At 36.4% G+C, this 21,585-nt stretch overlaps 1 protein-coding gene across 1 annotated transcript in view; it reads left to right on the forward strand.

Moving 5' to 3' along the window:
* ARHGAP15 (Rho GTPase activating protein 15) overlaps positions 1–21,585 on the forward strand; it is a 711,497-nt gene that overhangs the window by 482,954 nt on the left and 206,958 nt on the right. The window contains exon 11 of the mRNA XM_005676179.3: positions 14,983–15,060. Coding sequence (XP_005676236.2) covers positions 14,983–15,060 — 78 coding nt within the window. The remainder of the gene's footprint in view (positions 1–14,982; positions 15,061–21,585) is intronic.

Raw genomic sequence — 21,585 nt, forward strand, 5'->3', positions numbered from 1 at the left:
GGTCCATCCTAAAGGAGATCAGTCCTGGGTGTTCATTGGAAGGACTGATGCTGAAGCTGAAATTCCAGTACTTCGACCACCTCATGCAAAGTGTTGACTCATTGGAAAAGACTCTGATGCTGGGAGAGATTGGGGACAGGAAGAGAAGGGGATGACAGAGGATGAGATGGCTGGATGGCATCACTGACTCGATGGACATGAGTTTGAGTGAACTCCAGGAGTTGGCAATGGACAGGGAGGCCTAGCGTGCTGTGATTCATAGGGTCGCAAAGAGTCGGTCACGACTAAGTGACTGAACTGAACTGACGAAACTTAACTGTTTCAGAGTATAACGTGAAATCGAATATATATCGTGGTGGTGTTTTCTTCTAAAGCTGACTACAGAGTTTATATACTACCTTGTATATATTGCTTTGACGTGTCATATGTGTAAAAATATCAGGCGTCATTGTCACTAATGCATGACCAATGCCTGTCATTAATGCATTGTTGCTTCAGAAGATGGTGATGCTATGGCTCAATGGCATCTGGATGTGTACTCTTTGTTCTTTGCTTTATCCCTGGTGCCTTGGACACTTTTGCTAATTGATCCTTGTTAAATTGCATAGAGAGTTAGCGTTTACTAACTCTAACTTTCTATCTAGAATATATTGGAATTTCTCTGCCCTTCCATTTAACCACAATTTAGCATGTGTCCTTTGCCAAACAGGAGTATTATGCAGTAGCCCCATGTTTCTGTTTAGCAGAAGTATTAACAATACCATTCTCAATAGTTTATCTTGTATTCTCAAGAAGAGAACATGTTTCTTGAGAGAAGGAAATTCCATCTTTTAGCCTAAGCCATTGTCATGGTCAGAACCATCTTCTTTGACCAGGAAAGAGTCAAATGACAAAGAATTTCTCTGAAGTTTGGGAGAGCATCAAGAAGTTGCAAAGAACCATCTTGTATGTGATCTAAACAGGACTTGGGGTCCTGATATGCTTAAACAGTCTTCTAAGTACCGTTTCTTTGTGTCTGGAATTTGGCGTCCCTAATCCGCTATAGAAGCAGCAGCCAGAATGGGCTCTGTCTCTCACCTGAATGCTAAGCAGAGCCAAACCATCAAAACCCTCCAGGAAGTAGCTAGCCAAAGGGTCTGAATTAGAGGCACCTCCCCAAAGAAGATCAAAAGTTATGCTGCACCAACACAGAGACACTGAGAAATGGTTGAATGTGTTCTAAATTAAACTGCCCTGGTGGTGAGCAGAGATCTGCCAAAATCTTTCAATTAATCACTTTTACCTTCAGGGCAGAGTTAGGCCTAAGAGTATTTCAATAGGTTTTTATTGGAACAGGGTTATTTCAGATATTAAACTATGTTGCACAAAGTAAAAATAATGTTATTTTTAAGTTGCTACTCTTGTTAAATAAAAGTTGGCAAGCATTCTTGGGGCCTGTATTGTGTCTGTGTATTTGTGTATGTGTGTGGCTTTTTCCTGTGCCATAAGCATCATTGATTTAGAAAAGTGAACAGCCGTGAATTAAGTGGTAAATATATTCATATAATCATTTTCATTAATAAGATGTTATAAATAATAGAAGAAAAGTTTCAAGTGTCTAATTCTTCAATACAATTGAGATATTTTTTCCTACATCTTCAGCAGTAAGTTAATTAGAATCACCTGCATTTCCTTGGGTGGACACCAAATGGATTGCAAACAAAAACAGATTAAAATAGCTGCTGGAACTCATGTCATACAGATGACAAGATTCACAAAAAGGACAACAAGGCACTGAAAATGTTCGCTTTTCAACCCGTTTTAGAGGAAATTGAGCTCTTGCAACTTCTCTGTAAAAGCTGCTTGTAAGTGTTTTGCTGAAAGGCTAGAATGGCTTTGTTTCTGATCCCTTGATGAGTGAGAGAAATGTTTAAGAAAGATCACTTTACAGAGAGATTCAGGCTGAAATGTGATGACTGTGATTCAAGCCAAGCCAAAAATTACAGTTCAGAATGAAAGGGGAGGGACGTGGTTTGGGAATCCATTTTCCCACATTCCTGAATCTCAATCATCCCAGCCAATGGTTTAAAAAAAAAGTCCAATGGAAAACAATGAGGTCACTTTGTTTAGATGTTTAAAAAAATAGAGGTGGAGGGATTGAAAAAAATGAGGGCAAATATATAAATTTTAGATCAATATACATTTCAAGTATGATGAGATGAAAGGCTAGACTTTATATAACTATAATGACTTCATCAGAGAAGGAGCCGTTTTTCAGTGTTTTCTTCTTGTTTGTGTTAGTAAGCCTTTTATTGCATATCTTTAACTTATAAGAAAGTTTGTTGCTAGAATTTTAAAAAGAAAAAAAGAGCACATGGGCACCGTTTATAGATCACTCTTCTGTAGCCCCCAAGCTTGCCTTAGAAAATGGCATTTTCAGGCAGCTTGTTTTCTATTCATAAGCCTGCTGTGGTCATGTACTCCTGTCTGGATCTCAGGTTATGCTGGCATAGTGAAGCGAAGTGAAAGTCGCTCAGTCGTGTCCAGCTCTTTGCAATCCCATGGACTATACAGTCCATGGAATTCTCCAGGCCAGAGTACTGGAGTGGTTAGCCATTCCCTTCTCCATGGGATCTTCCCAACCCAGGGATCGAACCCCAGTCTCCCACATTGCAGGCGGATTCTTTACCATCTGAGCCACCAGAGATGCAAACTACCAGATGATGGCTGACCAGGTTAGACTTATTTATTTTGAAGAAACACTCTCAGTCACAATACCAAAGGAATGATTTATTTACATCAGCATGATCACAGCATAACATAACAATAGAACTCAGACCTACAAGAAATTCAGAGGATGATGAGAGGAGCCAAATACCAATTTCAATCTCTATATCTTCCAGACACAAGACATTTTCCTTGAAGACAAATGCTGTCAGTTAATAATATCAATATTCAGAATTATTGGCCAATATTTGTCTTCAAAACTAAGATTTTTAAAAAAAAATAAGCATCTAAGAGAGTTTATTAAAGACTATTTCTAGGTACTTTGTTTTCTATATTCTAAAAATCATTTCAGGTGGTTATCTTTAGTCTTATCAAATCAGAGATTAGGATTCCTAGTGAAATTTCACAAGCATACTCAAGCTTTCTTGAGGTTCTTCTTGCTGCTGCTGCTGCTAAGTCGCTTCAGTCTTGTCCAACTCTGTGCGACCCCATAGACGGCAGCCCACCAGACTCCCCGGTCCCTGGGATTCTCCAGGCAAGAACACTGGAGTCGGTTGCCATTTCCTTCTCCGATGCATGAAAGTGAAAAATGAAAGTGAAGTCGCTCAGTCGTGTCCGACTCTTCGTGACCCCATGGACTGCAGCCTACCAGGCTCCTCCGTCCATGGGATTTTCCAGGCAAGAGTACTGAAGTAAGGTGCCATCGTCTTCTCCATGAGGTTCTTCTTACTTTGAGTTTATTTCCAATATTATTCAGGTCATAAGATTGGTATAATTCTGTAAGTTAGTTATTTATACCACCCTTCAGACTCATAGAACTCAAATTCTCAGCTGACTTTAAAAAGATACGAGACTCAATGAGTAAAAACGAGGGACCACATTTGGGATAGCGTTCTTGGACTGGCGTGTCATTTTACCCGGATATTAAACAGGGCATACAAATGGCTTTCACCTATGTCACACTAACCATACTGGAAGTTTTTCCCCTTGTCTTTTCCATTATTTACTTATATTTAATAGTTCATAAGTTAAAAGGTGGACTTCCCTGATGGCTCAGATGGCAAAGAATCCACCTGCAATATGGGAGACCTGGATTCAACCTCTGGGTAGGGAAGATCCCCTGGAGGAGGGCATGGCAACCCACTCCAGTATTCTCGCCTGGAGAATCCCCATGAACAGAGGAGCCTGGCAGGCTACCATCCACAGGGTCACAAAGAGTCAGACATAACTGAGCAACTAAGCACACACACAAGTCAAAAGGTATGATTTTAAAGGCAACTGGTCCAGTGGTAACTTTGAATGGACTATGAGTTGCATTAAATGTATGGAGGTGATATGCAAAAATAAGCCTCATGCATAAAAATAATCAGAGCAAATGGAGACCGGGACCTCGCCCTCAGTACTCACATGAGTTTTCACAGGACTTTTCATATACTACTATCTGTGTTTCTAGTTGATAATGGTATGCATGTTCGCTGTGTGTGTATTCAGTCGTTCAGCTGTGTCTGACTGTTTGCGACCCCAAGGACTGTAGCCTGCCAGGCTCCTTTGTCCATTGAGTTTTCCAGGCAAGGATACTGAAGTGGGTTGCCATTTCCGACTCCAGGGGATCTTCCTGACCTAGGGATTGAACCCATCTCTTTCATCTCCTGCATTGGCAGGGAAATTCTGTATCACTGCTGCCAACTGGGAAGCCCGTACTTGTGCATTTGCAATTATGAGACAAGTAGTGAAACAGTATGGCAAGAAGTATAAATACAAGGGAGAAAGTCCAGTAGTGAGGAATGACAGTGCACAGTGATGCGGATGTTTCTGTATTTCTGGTAACATTTAAAGAATTCAGTGTGATTCTTCTCTACATGTTGGAGTATTCAGTATCCTACCTTAAAAGAATTGAGTATATGGGAAATAAATGGTTTTCCCAATTTTTTCAGCAATGTAACTCTTTACAAGAATACTTAATAATAAGTAGGACAGCTAGCTCTTCCTTCCATACACAATCCCCAAGTATTAACACTGCAGATCTTTTCAAGGCATAAGTGGTACAGTATGGAATGAGTAAGAAATGTGATCAGTAACACTCTTAATACTTGGGATATTTTATCCTTTGCCTCTTCCAATTTTAAGTTCATCTTCCCAGGCTCCCAGGCTACCTAAGACATTAGGATTGCACAGAATAGCAAATATGGCATGATAAAAAATATAGATATATAGATGACTGATAGAAAAATGATAGGTAAATGGTTGATAGAAAAATCATTTTGCTGGTAAAGAACCAGCCTGGCAAATAAGGAGATACAAGTTTGATCCCTGGTAGGGAAAGATCTCCTAGAGAAGGAAATGGCAACCCACTCCAGTATTCTTGCCTGGGAAATTCCATGGACAGAGGAGACTGGCAGGCTACAGTCTATGTCATCACAAAAGAGTCAGATATGACTTAGTGACTGAACAACAATAGCAACATAGGCTACAAAAACAATATAAAATAATGTTTTATTTATTATCATCACAGTATCTAAACAGTCTTCTCAAGGGAAAAAAAACACCCTTCTCTTGGTGACCTCTCTTCAGTCTAACATGTTTTTTTAATTTATCAACAAATACTGTCTCTTTCATGTCTTAGGAAGACAAAATTCTTATTTTCCATATGAATCCATAAAATATCTGATAGACAAAAAACTTATTTCATTCATAAATAAGTAACCTAAAATGGACTGCTACCAAAATAAAAAAAAAGTAAAGGAAAATTGATAATAAGTATTTTGTCATGATATTAAGAAGAAAACAAACATTTATTGCAACAATTATCTTTATGAAATAAGAACTTATTACAGAGACACAAGGAAGATAGGAAAAAATCAAAATAAGATAAAAGTTTAAAGGAACAATGGTTCAAGCATAAAAAAGAATGAAATAATGTCATTTGTAGCAACATGAGTGGACCTAGAGATTGTCATACTGAGTGAAGTAAGTCTCACTTATATGTGAAATCTTCACTTCAGTTCAGTAACTCAGTCTAGTCTGACTATTTGTGACCTCATGGACTGCAGCACGCCAGGTCTCCCTGTCCATCACCAGCTCATGTCCATTGAGTCAGTGATGCCATCCAACCATCTTATCCTCTGTCGTCCCCATGTCCTCCTGCCTTCAATCTTTCCCAGCATCAGGGTCTTTTCAAATGAGTCAGTTATTCGCATGAGGTGGCCAAAGTATTGGAGTTCAGTTTCAGCATCAGTCCTTCCAATGAACATTCAGGATTGATTTCCTTTAGGATGGACTGGTTGGATCTCCTTGCAGTCCAAGGGACTCTCAAGAGTCTTCTCCAACACCACAGTTCAAAAGCATCAGTTCTTCAGCACTCTGCTTTCTTTATACTCCAACTCTCACATCCATTTATGACTACCAGAAAAACCATAGCTTTTACTAATTGGACCTTTGTTGGCAAAGTAATGTCTTTCTTTTTCATATGCTGTCTAGGTTGGTCATACCTTTTCTTCCAAGGAGCAAGCATCTTTTAATTTCATGGTGGCAGTCACCATCTGCAGTGACTTTGGAGCCCCCAAAATAAAGTCTCTCACTGTTTCCATTGTTTTCCCATCTATTTAGCATGAAGTGATAGAACCAGATGCCATGATCTTAGTTTTCTGAATGTTGAGTTTTAACGTGGAATCTTAAAAAATGGTTATTTACCAAACAAAAAAAAAGGATTCATGAAACAAATAAAAGAGAAAAATACACCAAATAAAGCAATCTCAGTAATAAAAGGAACATTGTCAAAACCATAAATGACAGTAGAAACTTCTGATGACAAAGAAAAATACAGGAGTGAGAAAAAGATGAGGGGTAATCTGATCCTGAACCCTATATTAACATATTCTGCCAGCATTAGATTTAGAGACACATCATAAGTGTTTTAAATATACTCAATTTTTCACGCATCTGTCATTTAGATTATTATTGAAAAGAAAATTGTATATGGCGGTATCCTTGCAATCTAGTGAAACTTTTGTTTTCAGCATTAAAAAATCTCTCTATGAAAAATAACTAAGGCCCCCATTCAAATTTCCAGACCAAGAAATCATGTTTGAATTCTCCTTCCTCAAAGATCATCCCAGTGAAATAAGAGAAAATACATGTTGGGAAAGAAAAACAAAGAACAAGTGGTGCTGAAAAGAGGAAAAAGTGCCATCAGCAAACAAGAAATAAAAATTCCAGGAAGACAGAAAGCAGACAGGATCAAACAAGTGAACATATTAGAGCAAAAGAAGCATCATTCCCAGACACCAATATTAGGTACAGTTCTTGCTTGGGATGTCCTAGAAAATATCCAACCTTAGAGTTGACCAAAAAAAAAAAAAAAAAAAAAGCAACAACGGACAAGAGGGCAGTAAGTAAAGTAATGCACAAAATATTGTATCTAACATGTCAAAAGCTGAGTCCCTCTCCATTTGCCTTGCATCAAGGAAGAGAATAGGTTCAACTGAGAATAGGTTCTAAAAGGACAAATGAGAGGATGCTGGCATCTGAGAAAGAAGGCAGTGGAAAGTGAAATGTCTCAGGTCTTCTACAGCAGACACAGAACTGGAGAACTTTGCTCAGAAACAAAATAGTACAAGTGCTCCATAGCCCATAGAAGTCCTCCTTGCTTGGTAGCTGAAGACCTCTAGCCTGCTATCTGTGTTGTGTTGTGCTTAGTCACTCGGTTGTGCCTGACCCTTTGTGACACCAAGGACTGTAGTCTGCCAGGCTCCTCTGTCCATGGGGATTCTCCAGGTAAGAATACTAGAGATGTCCTCCTCCAGAGGATCTTCACAACCCAGGAATCAAACCCAGGTCTCCAGCATTGCAGGCGGATTCTTTACCATCTTAGCCACCAGGGAAGCCCAAGAATACAGGAATGTGTGGTCTATCCCATCTCCAGGGGATCTTCACAACCCAGGGATAGAACTGGGGTCTCCTGCATTGCAGGCAGATTCTTAACCAGCTGAGCTACCATGGAAGCCAGTCTACTATCTACTCAACACTGGTTCATCCTCACTCAGCCTGACAATTTAAGATTGGAGCCTGTTGCAGGACATAATAATAATAATAGTGTACAAATACAGAAGTACCCATGACAGTCATTTATTCTAGTTAATTTGCTCTCTTGTCAGGAGTATTCTGATATTTGAACATCAATCTTAAAGAAGTTCTAGATGGAGTGAAAAGAAAGAGTAGGACGAAGGATATATAATGCAAATAATATAAGAAAATGTTTTCTGATTGAAGGTCTAGATGTAGACACATCTGAGTGAAATTTTACTTCTACAAGTTAAAGAGAAAATCTTTTTTAAAACCTGAAGGTAAAAGAAATTGACCTGCAAAGCATCAAGAATCAACTTGATATCAAACATAACAGCAGAGATGCTAGAAAATATGGAACATTGCCTTTCAAAGTTAGAAAAATTTAAAAATGATAAAACTCAAATAAATACTTGAATTAGCAATTAAATATGAAGCAAACAGTCTTTTTTAAAAAAGTAGTTCATTTGTAATGCTGTGCTACCTTCTTCTGTATAGCAAAGTGTCTCCGTGGCACTACTGGTAAAGAACCTTGTGGCACTAGTGGTAAAGAATCTACATGCTAATACAGGAGACATAGAGATGTGGGTTCAACTCCTGGGTCAGAAAGATCCCATAGAGGAGGACAGGGCAACCCACTCCAGTATTCTTGCCTGGAAAATCTGTTGGACAGAGAAGCCTGGTGGACTACAGTCCATAGGGTCGCAAAGAGTCAGACACAACTGAGTGACTCAGTATGCATACACACATACATTTCTATATGCATATATATAATGAATATATACATATTCTTTTTCATATTTTTCCATTATTATTTGTCACTGTGTACTGAATATAATTACCTGCGCTATACAGTACGACATTGTTTTAACAAAAACAGTCACTGAGATAGAATAAATAAGAAAATTTACCAACCACACATGTCTGCAAAATTTAAAAAAAACATAACTCTTAAAAAAGAAATCCAAGAAGAAATAATAGTAGAATACAAGAGAAGAGTAGTAGTTGACTCTGACATAGAGCTGCACCATCCAATATGGTGGTCATAGACCACATGTGGTTGTTATTTAAAATAAGGTAAATAGAAATTCAGTTATTCAGTTGCATTAACCACATTTCAAGTATTCAGCAGTCAGCCTTATGTGGCCAGTGACTGCCAGTCTAAATAGTTGATATAGAGAATATTTCCATAATCATCAAAAGTTCTATTGGACAGTGCTTAATTGAAGAAATAAAGAGGGCTACAATGGAAGAAAACACATGAGACTCTGACTTTGATGAGATCTCCTTTGTGAAAAAAAGGTTAATGTGGGACCCAATCACAGTCACTTTCTTATAAATAGTGACTCATATTAACCCACAGATAAGCCACAAAATATTTATAGAGAATAAAACAAAATGTTGTAAACTTCAAGAGCATAAGCAATAATAACAAAGAATAAAGTTGAAAGTAATGGGAGAGAAGAGAAGGGTAAGGAAGAGTAAAATGCAATAAGTTCCTTATTTTCTTATACACAGAGCTAATTTGGTATATTAAGATATAAAAATAGACAAGTGTAATTAATAATAACAAAGAGAGGGTACATAGATAAGTGGTAGAAACTATAGACTCTTTATCTTTTCTGATAAGGAGTGAATAAATACCATTCAAAGTCAATAAATTAATAAACAGAAATGTGATACATTAACATAAAATAAGTAACAACAAAAGAACTAAAACAGAACTGTTAACAGTGACTGTCTTTGGACAGCAGGATGAGGTATTTACTTAGATTTCATTGTATAAATCTTGTGTGGGTTAGTTTTCATTTTTACCAAGGAAGTATATTGCCTCTATAGTAAAAAAAAAAATTTTAATGATTATTATAAAGTCAAAGATTTTCATATAAAATAAAATCATTCTTGTTTAAAATCAGAATTGTGTCAACTGCTTTTAAGGTAGTCATTCTTGAAGGATGTGTATCTCACAATAAATTAGTAATAAATAAAGCCAGCAAAAGGTACAGGATAAATACAAGCCATTGAGACAGAGTAGAAATTAAATTTAGAAAGAGTTTCCAATTATATCCTGTACTCTCAGTCACTGAATTTAAAGTGTGTGATCAGATCAGTTAGCAATATAAAGTTGGAAACACTTCAATTTAGAGGAGGAAATATGTGCCATTCAAAATGGTACAAAACCTCTCCTCAAATACATCTCCGAAACGAAGCAGGACCTTTAGAAGAATAGAAAAAGAAATAGGCAGCACTCTTTGGGGGCAGTCCGGGTGTTCCTCTGCTCAGTTGTTCTTGCCAGAGGGAGAAGCCAGAAGACCAAAGTATTACGAGAATGACTCTTTTTGCGGTAGCTCTGGCCTCCTAGGAATTAGGAAGTGCCATAAATCTCAGGAGAGAGACTGTGCAGAATTCCCAGCCCATATTTCAGACTTCAGAGGTTCAGATGCATTTTGTTATATTCCAGAAAAACAAGCAGGCTTTTTGAGCCTACCTCTCAACCAGTCTCAAACTCTACATCTTCGTGGTTTGTCCATCGTTTGAGCTACCAAGAATGCTACCTAATCCACAGTTTGCAGCTATTTTTAACAGGCTCATCTGCATTGTTAAAAACTACCCATATTTTGGCAGATAAGTCCGTCAACTCTGGAAACAGTGTTGGTCTCTTAGATTTCCTTTTGGAAAGTGTCTGAGATTTATGGTGGGAATTACTCATGACAGCTGCATTCTTTCCACTGGGTTTAGACCACCATTTGGTCTAATAACTCCTAATTGTGTGTCTATCCTAGTCTAAGCTTCTTCAAAAAAAAAAAAAAAAAAGGAGGGGAAGGACTTTTGAAAACCCCCTGCAGCAATACCCAGAGATTTCTGTCAACAGTATACACTATTTTGGAACTTAAGAGTGTCAGCTGATGAGGAACAAATAAAAGACATTTCAGTGAATGTGGATTTTTTAAGAGAATTTTTCATCAACATTACATTAATGCTGGTCTGATAAAAATAAGCCCACAGTGTTTTAGTTTCATTGTGTTCCCAAAATATTTTTAGCATAACAGGCAAAATTCCTGTCAGCATTTTCAGTCAGAGTATTTTCTTGAAAGAAGTACCTCGTAAAGTGATTTTTCTCCAGACTTCACCAAGGCACAACATGTGTACCTTGAAGATATTGCTCATTTAAAAATCAGAAGAGGTCTAATTATATTTCCAAAATAAGTAGCTTCCAATCCAGCAAGGATAATGTGGTCATGAAAAGGATGTCCAAATCCACCAATTTACATTGGTTTGGTTTGGCATGACTTTCAAAGTTCTTGGAGCAAAAAGAGGATGGCACATGAAACTTTGTAATTTGGGTTCAATTCACAGGACTTGGGGTTTGCCATTCCATGAGCTGTTCAGGGAAGAGCTAATCAATTACAAGACTGTACCTATGTAATTTATAACTGCTAAAACTCACTGATGTGTTCCAGATTATTTTGCAAAATGTAATAACCCTCCTTTTTAATATCTGCTTTGTCATTTTCACTCTATTTATGTAATTTAAAAAGTATGATAGCAGAAGAGCATGAGCCATTCAAAGCAGGAGCCACAAATGTCAGAGATTGTTATCCTTCATAAGATATATGGTGTTGATATATCTGAATCTAGAGGGCTTGGAAGTTCTGTCAAGTTAGATTCAAACTGCATCTAATGTATTTTGCTTTACTCCTTTATACTTTCTGGTTTCTATCGTGAGCCACAGAGCAGTTTCTCTGCTATGACTTAGGTCTGCAACCACAGTGGTCGCACTAGTCTGAATTATCCTCCCTGTCTCCATTCCCAGCACTCCCTTCTTTTATTCCAGAAGAAAATTGGCTTATTAATTTAGGATGAGGCTGCTTTGTTTGAACAGTAGAGTGCCTTCCAATTGCTCATATGTAATATATTCAACCCATACTGCTCTTTCAAATGGTTTTGATTACTGAAGTTAAAAAAAAATAACTTCTACTGAAATTTATGAAAGATCAAAGGGATACTTCCTATGTAGTAACATCAAATTTCTATAAGAGAAAAAGTTTTTAGGTAGTAGGGAATTTCATTAATTGAAATTCAGTTTAAAGCTCTAGACAACAGATGCATTTCAATAGCATTTAAAATAATATTAGAAAAGAAAAATTTCTAGCTTCAAAAAAAGTGTACTTGATTTTATACCTATAGAGACATATTTATTAAAATGAGGCTTAATTAAGGTCTTTATTTGCAAAAAAAATTGTTAGAATTCAAATGATTGTATTTACTATTGACTCTGGATAAAGGTCCAACTAATTAAAATGTTTTTTCAGTTTATTGTAATTGTTGTTAATTGACATTCCATTTTTAATCATTATTTTAAATAGGGCTAATTTGATTTCTTTAAAAATGCATATTAAGATTTCTCATTTGGGAAATGTAGATCTGCATATTCCCTCAATATTTCTATTTTTCAAACTAGTTTTTTCTCAACTTCCTTCAGAGCAACTGATAACTCACAGGCAAAAAAATCAAGATAATTTTCATTTAGGGAAATTTTGTGATGACAAGCAGATGACCTCATTCACCATTCATGGTTCTGAATGACCTTTGACTATTTCCAAACCAAAAAACTATCATCAAAGACCCCAAAGTTGCCATTAATAAACGTTTATCTGTAGACAGTATGGAGCCACTGAAGATCATTTTGGAGAATAGCTTCAAAATATTTTTTGTAATGGCTACTTGTTCAGAAATATTACAGATACCCCCAATAGGAAAAAATTTGAAAGGGAGACACTTACTTGAATGCATAAGTTTTAATATTCTAAAAAGCTATAACATTTTTTAAAAACACAGAAGTTAAAGTTAAGTCAGAAAGATTATCTACATGACAAAGCAAAGAAGAAAATGGTATAAAATTACAAAGTTCCAAGCACACGTACATAAACTGAAGACCAACATAGTCCAATGCAAAAACTGAAAATCAAACGTTGGAAAAGTTTTAATTGACTATCACATTTAAATTTTCAAGTGCATATTGTGCTTAAAAACAAACTGGAGTGCAATTTGATTAATGCAGCTATTTTGTACATCAGGAAAACAAGGACACATTTGATTTTTATAAATGTATGTGTCTTAGACATTTTCACTACATACTAATAGGTGTTCCACCTCATGTAAATTCCTCATAAATCCGTAGTTCTCAGGAAGGGACAGAGGTTTGCTAATTTATTGTTAGACTATTCTAGAACTATAAAACTCACACCAATTAATGCATTTGTTAATAGCCATTCAGTTTTATTGAAATTGTATACAAGTTATTATAGGAAGAATAAAACCATAGTGTGGACTAGTAGGTGGGGCACAGAGGATTTTTCAGGCAGTGAAAATACTCTGTATGATGCTTTAATGATGGATACATGTCATTATCCATTGTCATTATGGGAGCTTCTTAGATGGCGCTAACGGTAAAGAACCAACTTGCCAATGCAGGAGACATAAAAGACTCGGGTTTGATCCCTGGGTTCAAAGATCCCCTGGAAAAGGGCATGGCAACTCACTCCAGTATTGCTCTCTGGAGAATCCCATGAACAGAGGAGCCTGGCAGTTACAGTCCAAAGGGTTGCACATAGAAACAGCTAAAGTGACTTAGCACGCATACACATCATTATACGTTTGTCCAAACCGATAGACGATACACCACCAGGGCTGAACCATAATGTAAACTATGGACTTTGGATGTACTGGTGGTGTTTCCTCAGTTTTAACAAATGTATCACTCTGGTAGGAGATCTTGACAACGGAAGAGGCTATACATGTGTAGAGGCCAGGGTTAGGTAGGAAATCGCTGTACCTTTCCTTCAATTTTGATGCAAAATGAAAGTTGCTCTAAAAATAATGTCTTAAAACTGAGTGAATAATGGCTTTGATTTATGCCATTAGTACTAGTATTACACATTATGTCAGTCTGTCCTAAGTTACTGATGATATATTTTGCACAACAGCAGAAATGTTCTTACTATAAAGTACATAAAAATAGAGATTGTAAAACAATGAAGGAATTCATTTCACGTCAGTAAAGACTTTAAAAAGGCTTTATTCTGTTATACCATGACAGTAATTTTTATCAGTTTATGTAATACTAACTATTGTGAATGACAATGTTTAACAATGGTCCTATATCACCTCCTTAGAGAAGCTGCTGAGGTGCTGACCTCTATGTTAACTGGTAACCTCATCTAAGTGTCTTTGAGGGCCTGGGCACGTCAAGGAATATGCAATCCTGATATTAAAATTATGTTATCAACATTACTTATTGACAGTAATAGTTTCTGAATAAGTGTTTCTCTTTTCATTTTCCTGTTTCTCCATTTTCTTCTTTTTCATTAACTGGGTCATGGAAATAACCAGATGATATAGATATAAATAAATATGTGGAAAACAAGCGGTTGATTACCCAACCTACTGCCAGGATAAGTTATTTTGAATTATAGATGACTAGTTTTAAAATAATCTGAAACTGTTGTCACTATCTTGTCAAGGATTTCTTTTTATTTTTCCCCTCTGTAATGGAGTATCCCATTACCTACAATACACAAGAGACTATCAAAGTAGTTATACATTGAGAGTAGAATTTTTGTTCTGTAGTTTCAAATAATCAGACCAATACATGTTATGCCATAGGGACTGCATGAAAAAGAAAATGAAACCAAATGGAAATGGATGGAATCCCTCGGAATAGAATAAAATGAACAGAGTAAGAATAGAAAATGAATAGGAGAAAGGGAAGAAAAGGAGAGCGAAAGAAGAGAAGAGAAAGGAGTAAAGGGGAGAGAAGGAAGGAAGGAAGACTCTTTAAGGAAGGGAAACTTCACAAACACCTTGGGTTGCTTTCTCTCTCCAACAAGGGTCAATAATACACATATACATGAAGGTTCTTCTGCGTACTCCACCCTCAGGTTGATTTCGGTCTTTGGGAATGAATCATAACTATACTGTGAAATCCCATGCTACCTACTGCTCTTCTATGTTTCAACCACAATCAAGTTTGTCGGTGGTTAGCTGTTACTGAACTTAACGATTAGTTTATTTGGATTGAAATATTGAAAACTGCTTGCTTTAGGAAAAAGAAATTTGTTTTCTCTGTGAGGAAGAGATAGTATAATTATTATTTTTCTTTTTATCATCTCAGTCTTGAATGAGTGAATATAAAACATGCCCTTTTGTTTTCAGGTCTAGATGTTGATGGAATATATCGAGTTAGTGGCAATCTGGCAACAATACAGAAGTTAAGATTTATTGTCAACCAAGGTAAGTGATTTCTTTACTTCAGACCTTTTTTCAAGTAGTTTCATCTCTAACAATACTTCACACTCTCTGCTGTGTGTATTATGAATATAGTTTATTTGAAGATGAGTATAATAAAAAGAACTAGCTGTTACATCGTGTGAAATAAATAACAAGTGAAATATGAACTGAAAATGAAGACGAGAACAATGAATAAAACAATAAACTAGCTTTGAAAAATGTTGCTGACATATAGTACACATTTAATATATGTTGATAATTGAATAAATAAATGAACAGTGGAAAATGTAAGAGTCAGAATCACAAATGTTGGAAAATATATAATTGGTAAGTAAAATAATAAAAATTATGAAATACATATATCATCAAAGGATTACAAACTAGAACATCAATGAAATACTACTACAAGTGAAATAAATAACAAGTGAAATATGAACTAAAAATGAAGAAGAAAATGATGAGTAAAAATATAAACTAGCTTTGAAAAATGTTGCTGACATTTTATACACATTTAATATATGTTGATAATTGAATAAATAAATGAATAGTGGAAAATGTAAGAGTCAAAATCACAAATGTTAGAAAATATGTAATAGGTAAGTAAAATAATAAAAATTATGAAATACATATATCATCAAAGGATTACAAAGTAGAACAAAAATGAAATACTACTACAAGCCTATTAGAATAGCTAAAATTTAAAACACTGACAGCACCAAACGCTGACAGGGATGTGGAGCAACAGGAACTCTCATTCATACTAGTAGAAATGAAAAATAGTACAACTAACTCAGAAAATACCTTAGCAGTTTATTATGAAAATAAACTTATTCTTACCTTATTACCCAACAGGTGTATTCCTTGATATTTACCCAAATGAGTTCAAGTCTTATGTCCAGACACACAAAAGAAACTGCACAAAATATTTTCATTAATTTTATTCATATTGGTAAAATTTTAAGGCAACCAAGATTTCCTTTAATAGGTGACTAGATAAACAAACCATAAAACATCCCTATAATGGAATATTATTTACTGATAAAAAGAAAAGAGCTATCAAGTCATGAAAAGGCTTGGAGAAAACTTAACTGCATATTGCTAGGTGAAGGAAGCCAGTCTGAAAATGCTATATACTATATCATCTCAGCTATATGACATTTTGGAAAAGGCAAAACTATGGAGATTGTAAAAGATCAGTGATAGTAAAGGATTTGAGGGGAGAGAGAGAAGAATGAGTGAGCATGGGGGATTTTTAGGGCTATGAAACTATTCTGTTTGATATTGTATAGGTGGATACATGTCATTATACATTTATCAAAATCTAAATAATATATAACCCTGAGTGAGCCTTAATGGAAACTATGGACTTTAGTTAATAATAACTTACAAATATTGGCTCATCAGTTGTAACAAATGTACTACATTAATGCAAGATCTTACTAATAAGGGAAATGGTGGGGGAGTGGACAAGTATAAGGGGGGTATATTGGAAACTGTATTTTCTATTAAGCTTTCCTGTAAACCTAAACTTCCTCTATAAAAGACGGGAATTTAAAAAAATAATAATTAGGAAATGTTTAAGAAAATAAAAGATCGAAACATCTTGAGATGTGAGTTATACATGTGGGATAAAAACGAGGCACTCTCTCCTCGTGTCCTTGGCACCTATTTAATTCTCCAATGCTCTGTTTTTTATCAGTAAAAACAGGAAGGAGGTGCTTTGGAAATACTTGTGAGAATGAAATGAGATAAGATGTGGTATTCCCTTAGTAACATAACAGACTCATGGTAGTTGTTCAGCACATCTAAGTTTCCCTTTCACTTAAAAAGTCAATAGTGTCTCATTGCCTTCAGGAGAATTTATACAGTCTTCATAATCTGGCTTCCCACCTACTTCTAGCCAGATGCAGGCCCTCAGAATTTCTTTCACAATACATTCATAACTGTACTTCCTTATTTACATGCTGTTGTATTTCTTAATGCTTTTGCATATACTCTTTCATCTACTTTCAATATCCTCCTATCGTTTCCTTCCTATCCCACATACAAAAACTTCCTGTCTCATTAGATTTATCCTTATTCTTCAAGGCTCAGATTATAAATCATTTTCTCCAGGGAGCTTGCAACATTTCTTCAGTCAGATTCCTTCTCTGGGTGCCCATTATGCTGGGTAGTTAAATTTGCATTCGTACAAGCATATCTAACTTCTAAAATTCCATCTAAGACCCAGATATTTAATGCCATTATTTTAAAGAGAACTTTATCAAATGTATTCAGTGATTATATTTCAGAAGCATTACAATTTGAAAGTCTTGGAATAAGAAAAAAGAGCATACTGTTTGAAATATCTGTCTACTCCCTGAATCTCTATACACCTAAAAAGGTAGGATTTAAATCAGTCTTGTATCTACTCTCATTAACCAGTAGCTCTTTGAGTGTCCATGCAGGGAGCTGTTAATATCTGTTGTATATTGTCTGTGTGTGTGTGTGTGTGTTGCAAATAGGAGAAGTATTAATACTAAGAAGCATTAACCTCGCCAGCAGTTCAGCTTGGGTTGAACCATGTTTTTAAGTGTTAACTGCAATGCTTTTGGCCAGTGGCCACATGCTTCTTATTTCTGAGCATCTCTGTAACTTTCCCTGTGAATCGGCTGGTAAAGATTCTGCCTGCAGTGTGGGAGGCCTGTGTTCTATCCCTGGGTTGGAAAGACCACCTGAAGAAGGGAAAGGCTACCCACTCCAGTATTCTGGCCTCGATAATTCCATGTACTGTATAGTCCATGGGATCGCAAAGAGTTGTACACAACTGAGCGACTTTCACTTACACTGTAACTAAGAATCTGTTTGCTCACTAATATGCACTTTTGTTTTTCAGAATTACTGTCCTTCATGGGCAGAAGGCAGAACTGAACATTACCTTATGTATTCATATTGGTCCCATTGGCCTGAACCAGAGTACACCCTCTGTGGATAAAAATTGGATAAAATAGCCCCAGCTTTTTATAACCGTTCCTGTTTATAACCAGCTAAAATCATTCTTGTAATATATTTCATACAGAAACCATATCCTGATTGGGATTCTAGACAGCTGGGCAACACATTTCTTCTACAAAGAAGAAATCTCAAAACAGAAGCCATGCTAGAAACAAACACTAGTTGCATTTCCTGCCTTTAAAAAAATTATGCTCAGCAGTTTGAAAAGGAAAAAAAAATCTGCAATGAAAATATGAAATCTGTCCATCTCGTATTTTGCAAAACTTCAGCATCCTCTGGGGCTGTGTAACTGCTCATGTTTCCATGAGAGCTGACAATGTAAAGCTGGACAGAGGCCTGAGTTGGTATCTGGTAGCACAGAATTGTCAGTAAACTGTCTCCCTGGTTTATAGCACTGTCAGAATGCAATACACTCAGCACAAATTATGCTGTATTAGAACCTTTGATACTAGTGATTTTGTCCAAGCTATGTTGTGTTCTTTTTTTTTGGATTAGATGATAAACGATATGCCAGTCTCCCTCAAATTTTACTAATCAGATTATCTTGTGAATGAAATTACAGGAGTGGAGCTGTAACATTTGTTCTAACACCATACCTTCCCCTTCTCATGCTGGTTGCTGACAACAGAGCTGACATAGGAGAGAATCAGTGCCGGATACAAAGGGACTGAATGTGTACATCACTGTGATTTCCTCTATGTGTGTGTATGTATGTGAGTGAATATGTGTGTGTGTGTTTGCAAGCACGTGCAAGGCAATAAAGTGGCAGTCCAGTGATAATTCCTTGAAAAGCAAAACAGGATATGTGAATGCAATGCATTCCTTTTTGTATTCTAAGATAGAACATAGTTCTATCTGGTTTTGGCATACCCTCTCTGTATTAACACCTTTTATCTCCTCCGTGTTCACATTCCACAATGTTTCCTTTTCAGAAGGTTCTAAATGTATATTTTTTAAATGAATAAGCCCTACCCACCATTAGACTAGACAAATGAAAACTGATTTTGGTGATTTCAAGAACAGTTTAATTGCAATTTATGTATTTCACTAACTTTCTTGAATGCTATAATCATCAGCAATTCTAAATACCAGTTGAATGATTCAATTTGTTTTGGTTTTCTGTTTGACTCACTAAATCAGTAGGAATTGGATACCCTTATTATACTTCCAGATCAGATGGCATACAAGTTAAATTCAAAGTGATCACTTTTGAAAAGCATTTCCTAATTTTAACTGGTAATGATGAGGATGATAATAATTACTATTATAAAAGTAGCTAACATATTTTCATAATTTATTATCTGCCAGCCACTTTACCAAGTGTTTTACTTATTTAATTTAGTCCTACCATTCCACAGAATGTGGGTTATCACTGTTTCCATTCTAAAGGTGAGGAAACTGAGACCCAGAAATGTTAAATAATGTCCTAAGGTCATAAAGCAAGTGAGTGAGAGGGCTCGGACTAGATCCCACATCTCTGTGTCTCAGAGCAAGTGCCGAAAACCACCGCTGGGTTTGACTTTGCCCATTTATTGATTGTTTATTACCTCCTTACAAAAGTGAAGATCAGTCTCTTCATGTTTTACCCACTTCTTAGTGGCTTTCTATTTTCTGGTATTTGTAAGTGACAAGTACTGTCGTAGGAGTTTGACTGAAACTTTTCAAGAAAGAGAAATGCCTGGGAAAACGCCGAATGCTACAGTTAGGAAGAAGTCTGACTCCTGACGCTACCATTCTCAGCAGAGTTTCATGTATCTATGTTTGGAACAAGAAACTACCACAGTATTCTGTTGCGACCCTCACAAAGAGTCATGAAAGACTCTAGATTCACTGGCTATTGATGCATTAGTGAGCCGTGCTCTTCCCTGTTTGTTATATTTGGTGACAGCTTTCAGTGACATTTTGCTGATGCCTCTCCTCCATTCTATGAGGGCAGCCCCCAAAGAAACTAGTCTATGATCTTAGGTGTCAACTTGTCATCAGCCAGTGACACTGCGTTGATTCTTTAGCATGATCTGTGATGCGACTTGTGTGGGGGGTCCTTTTACAAAGGACAGACTTTAGCACTGAGGATGCCGCATCCCTGTCTTGAGAACTTCTGAAAAGTGGGTCTTAGAAATCCCACCAGTCTGAACTCCCCCTCCTTTGACACCAGAATTCTGGTTTGAGCTGCCCATCGGGCTTATTGGTCAAACTCTAAATTCAGTTCAGACTCCCTTTTATATTACTTAGAAGCTCTCTTTCACCCTTTGAAAAAAAAGAATAAGGAAGACTGGCATTCTTTTTGGAAATATTAACTGCAAAACTTCCTGAGCCCGTGAGACAATAGAGGACTGTGAGGCGCTGAGAGAAGAACTGATTGAGAGTTTTCCAAACTGGTGTTTCTTGGTGCACAATAACAAATCTTCCCTCTAAGCATTTCTCTGAACTGGAAGAAGTTACTTCTTACCAGAATTTTAGACATGCTTTCCATATATAGAAAAATAATTTAAAGGAACATTCTCAGGGACACCCTCCTTCACTTTTTCACACCCAGAGGAACAAAATATATAAATGCCATAAATCTCCATGGCCAAGAATCTTAATTGGGTATGTGGGTGTGTGTACGTGTGTGTGTGCATACGATTGTATGTGTGTTATTTTAAAGTGGAAGAAGATTTTTTTCCCATTAATTTACAGTCTTATACTTTGCATATCTTTATTCACCCAGATCTTACTGGCATAATAATCCAAATTAAATATTGGCTTAAAGAGATGAGCTTGCTTATTTTGATCATGCTAAGAATAAGCTCCATTGAAAATAAACTATTAGAAGAACAATTTTGTGTTGCCAGCTATATCTAAACTACTTTTATATAGATTTGTACCACAAACCAAAAGAAAGCAAAGCATAAACTTTAGTAGCTATCCTGGTGCTTTTCATATTATTTGCAGCATCAAAAATTGAATAAGAGAAGAGGAAAGCGAGAAAGAATGTGAACAATTGGCAGTTTCACCATGAAATAAGCAATTGGATGAAACAGAAAAAGATCTGGAAAAGGATTTCAAAACTTCTAGTTCTGTTCTCATAAAATAGCCCTTGTATCAAGTCCATTCATTTTTCTATTAAGAGAGTTTATATTGCCCTCTTATTATTTTTAAAACGAGGTATTTCCTTAAGCCTACTCCCCTCTCGCCACCAACCACAGCTACAACAAAACAAACTGTGTTATTTGCTTTATCCATTCCACAGGGCGGTTTTTTGGTAAGTTGAATCATTGATATTGCACCTTTCTGGCTTCCATGTGACAAGATTATCTTTTAACAATGATTTATTTTTCCCATTAAAGCTGAAAAGATCACTTGATCATAAAAGGGCCAGACTCTAACATCATTCAGGGCTTTGGAAACTTTCTCAGACCTCATTTTTCAGCTACATTGAGTCAGAGGGCTCAAAGACTATTGATGCCAAAGCTTGTGTTGCTTCGTAGCTGCTTAAGAAAATGTATTTGTTATTAGTAAGTAACGCTAAACAAAGAGGTCGAAACAATAAGA

Source organism: Capra hircus, chromosome 2 (genome assembly GCF_001704415.2).
Source record: "Capra hircus breed San Clemente chromosome 2, ASM170441v1, whole genome shotgun sequence".
Classification (NCBI taxonomy): domain Eukaryota; kingdom Metazoa; phylum Chordata; class Mammalia; order Artiodactyla; family Bovidae; genus Capra; species Capra hircus.